At 40.8% G+C, this 3440-nt stretch overlaps 1 protein-coding gene across 1 annotated transcript; it reads left to right on the forward strand.

The window, feature by feature from the left end:
- Positions 1-1167: 1167 nt before the first annotated feature.
- Lrrc4c (leucine rich repeat containing 4C) lies at positions 1168-3155 on the forward strand. The gene has a single exon (XM_059259450.1). It carries the CDS (start codon positions 1170-1172, stop codon positions 3090-3092), a length of 1923 nt encoding a protein of 640 aa, XP_059115433.1. The 5' UTR covers positions 1168-1169; the 3' UTR covers positions 3093-3155.
- The last annotated feature ends 285 nt before the right edge of the window (positions 3156-3440 follow it).

A 3440-nucleotide genomic window follows, 5' to 3' on the forward strand; every position in this document is an offset into this window, starting at 1 on the left:
GAGGTTGCTCCCAGGGGAAGATATTTAAATAAATTAATTGTGAAACATATTACACACTAACATTTTTTCTTCACTAGCATGTTCAAAAGATGTTTCTGCTGTGGACCAATCTGATGACCTCTGAGTCCTGGTTTCATGCTTTAACAATATGACTTCTTGCATGTTTCTTCTCCTGTGATTCTTATTCTTTAAAGTTGAGAACATAATGCCCATGTCAGAAGAGTGTTTTAAACATTGGAGAAGATACTAGGGATTGGCATGGGCGTGTACCATGTACAGTTGTAAACTAAAAAACAGTTAGGCGTTTCTGTTCTTGGTTAAGGGTCAGTTGTCACCAACTAAAAATTCTTAATAATTTTTAACGAGGCCTCACACAATTTACCTTTTCATTAGACACCAGAGTTTAGTCTTTCCTGAGTGACTTTATTTTTGAATTCTGTAACGCATAGTACCTGATACAGAAGAAGGATTTCATAGATGTCCCCCTTCTTAGTACTTTTGCATGGGAAAATTATTTAGATTTGTTGGCTGGATATAGTGCCTGAATCATATTTTCTGTACATTTCTCATCTGAGATGGATGCTGAAGGAAAAGATAGAGTTCATGGAATACACCTTCATAAATTCAGCTTCTACACGGTTGGCAGCTGTTAAGCACGTCATTGGGGCCCTCTGTCTCAATGTTCCATTTCTCTGTGATTAAACATCTGATTGCATGCAAATGGTGAATGACTGCTAATTTGGACTACAGAAATACTTCTCTGTGAATATTAGCAATGTAGTCCACCAAGAACTATTAAATTTGTTTACCACAAAGACTATTAATTAATTAATTAATTAATCAATTAAAAGTTAATGCAGATAAAGAACTTAAACAATTACCTACCACATCACATTGTGCAACTGAGTAAATGTTAAACATTGTTATTATATTATCATTGTTTCTGCTTTTGGTGTTTCTAAGCCAGACGTCTTGCTTAGCACTGGAAATATAAAGATGAGGAATGCAATTAATTAAATTTAATGTTAATTTTACCAATAATGTTTTTAGCTCCTTTCTATGTCAATAGTAGTACTCTGGGAAGGTATTTGAAGAAGTAATACTTTTTTGTTTCCTTTGTTTTTCAGACTGTTTGAACTCCAGAAGGACCAACACCAGATAAATTATGAATGTTGAACAAGATGACCTTACATCCACAGCAGATAATGATAGGTCCTAGGTTTAACAGGGCCCTATTTGACCCCCTGCTTGTGGTGCTGTTGGCTCTTCAACTTCTTGTGGTGGCTGGTCTGGTTCGAGCTCAAACCTGCCCTTCGGTGTGCTCCTGCAGCAACCAGTTCAGCAAGGTGATTTGTGTTCGAAAAAACCTTCGTGAGGTTCCTGATGGCATCTCCACCAACACAAGGCTTCTGAACCTCCATGAGAACCAAATCCAGATCATCAAAGTGAACAGCTTCAAACACTTAAGGCACTTGGAAATCCTCCAGTTGAGCAGGAATCATATTCGAACCATTGAAATTGGGGCCTTCAATGGTCTGGCGAACCTCAACACTCTGGAACTCTTTGACAATCGTCTTACCACCATCCCGAATGGAGCTTTTGTGTATTTGTCTAAACTGAAGGAGCTGTGGTTGCGCAACAACCCCATTGAAAGCATCCCTTCCTATGCTTTTAACAGAATCCCTTCTTTGCGCCGCCTAGACTTAGGGGAATTGAAAAGGCTTTCATACATCTCAGAAGGTGCCTTTGAAGGTCTGTCCAACTTGAGGTATTTGAACCTTGCCATGTGCAACCTCCGCGAAATCCCTAACCTCACTCCACTCATCAAACTGGACGAGCTAGATCTTTCTGGGAACCATTTGTCTGCAATCAGGCCTGGCTCTTTTCAGGGGTTGATGCACCTTCAAAAACTGTGGATGATACAGTCTCAGATTCAAGTGATTGAACGCAATGCCTTTGATAACCTCCAGTCACTAGTGGAGATCAACCTGGCACACAACAATCTGACATTATTGCCTCATGACCTTTTCACGCCCTTGCATCATCTAGAGAGGATACACCTTCATCACAATCCATGGAACTGTAACTGTGATATCCTGTGGCTTAGCTGGTGGATAAGAGACATGGCCCCCTCGAACACAGCTTGTTGTGCCAGGTGTAACACTCCCCCTAATCTGAAAGGGAGGTATATCGGAGAGCTGGACCAGAATTACTTCACATGCTATGCTCCGGTGATTGTGGAGCCCCCTGCAGACCTCAATGTCACTGAAGGCATGGCTGCTGAGCTGAAATGTCGGGCATCTACATCCCTGACTTCTGTGTCTTGGATTACTCCAAATGGAACAGTCATGACCCATGGGGCATATAAAGTGCGGATAGCTGTGCTCAGCGATGGCACATTAAATTTCACAAATGTAACTGTGCAAGACACAGGCATGTACACATGTATGGTGAGTAATTCTGTTGGCAACACTACTGCTTCTGCCACCCTGAATGTTACTGCGGCAACCACTACTCCTTTCTCCTACTTCTCGACTGTAACAGTAGAGACTATGGAACCTTCTCAGGATGAGGCACGAACCACAGATAACAATGTGGGCCCCACTCCAGTGATCGATTGGGAGACCACCAATGTAACCACATCTCTTACGCCACAGAGCACAAGGTCGACAGAGAAAACATTCACCATCCCAGTAACTGACATCAACAGTGGAATCCCAGGAATTGATGAGGTCATGAAAACAACCAAAATCATTATTGGGTGTTTTGTGGCCATCACGCTCATGGCTGCTGTGATGCTGGTCATTTTCTACAAGATGAGGAAACAGCACCATCGGCAAAATCACCATGCTCCAACAAGGACTGTTGAAATCATTAACGTGGATGATGAGCTCACTGGGGACACACCCATGGAAAGCCACCTGCCCATGCCTGCCATTGAGCATGAGCACCTAAACCACTATAACTCTTACAAATCTCCCTTCAACCACACGACAACAGTAAACACAATAAATTCAATACACAGTTCAGTGCATGAACCGTTATTGATCCGAATGAACTCTAAAGACAATGTACAAGAGACTCAAATATAAAACATTTACAGTTACAGAAAACAAACAATCAAAAAGACAGTTTATTAAAAAATGACACAAATGACTGGGCTAAATCTACTGTTTCAAAAAAGTGTCTTTACAAAAAAAACAAAAAAGAAAAGAAATTTATTTATTAAAAATTCTATTGTGATCTAAAGCAGACAAAATTATGTGTATTCCTCAGAACCTGTTTTTGCTGCACTTACTACTTTCCCACACCTCCTCCCTCCCTTCCCCGATTGCCATATTTTTCATAGATCTCAATTCCCTAAAGAACTGGTCTAGGAAATTTTGTAAGAATTCTGTTACACTTTGAAATTTTTATGGTGAATTCTAGTGGTGAGATCC

The sequence above is a fragment of the Peromyscus eremicus genome, chromosome 4 (genome assembly GCF_949786415.1).
Source record: "Peromyscus eremicus chromosome 4, PerEre_H2_v1, whole genome shotgun sequence".
Taxonomy (NCBI): domain Eukaryota; kingdom Metazoa; phylum Chordata; class Mammalia; order Rodentia; family Cricetidae; genus Peromyscus; species Peromyscus eremicus.

Bases quoted from the DNA above. Each gene is read 5' to 3' on its own strand.
- Lrrc4c (XM_059259450.1), top strand. From the start codon at position 1,170: ATGTTGAACAAGATGACCTTACATCCACAGCAGATAATGATAGGTCCT.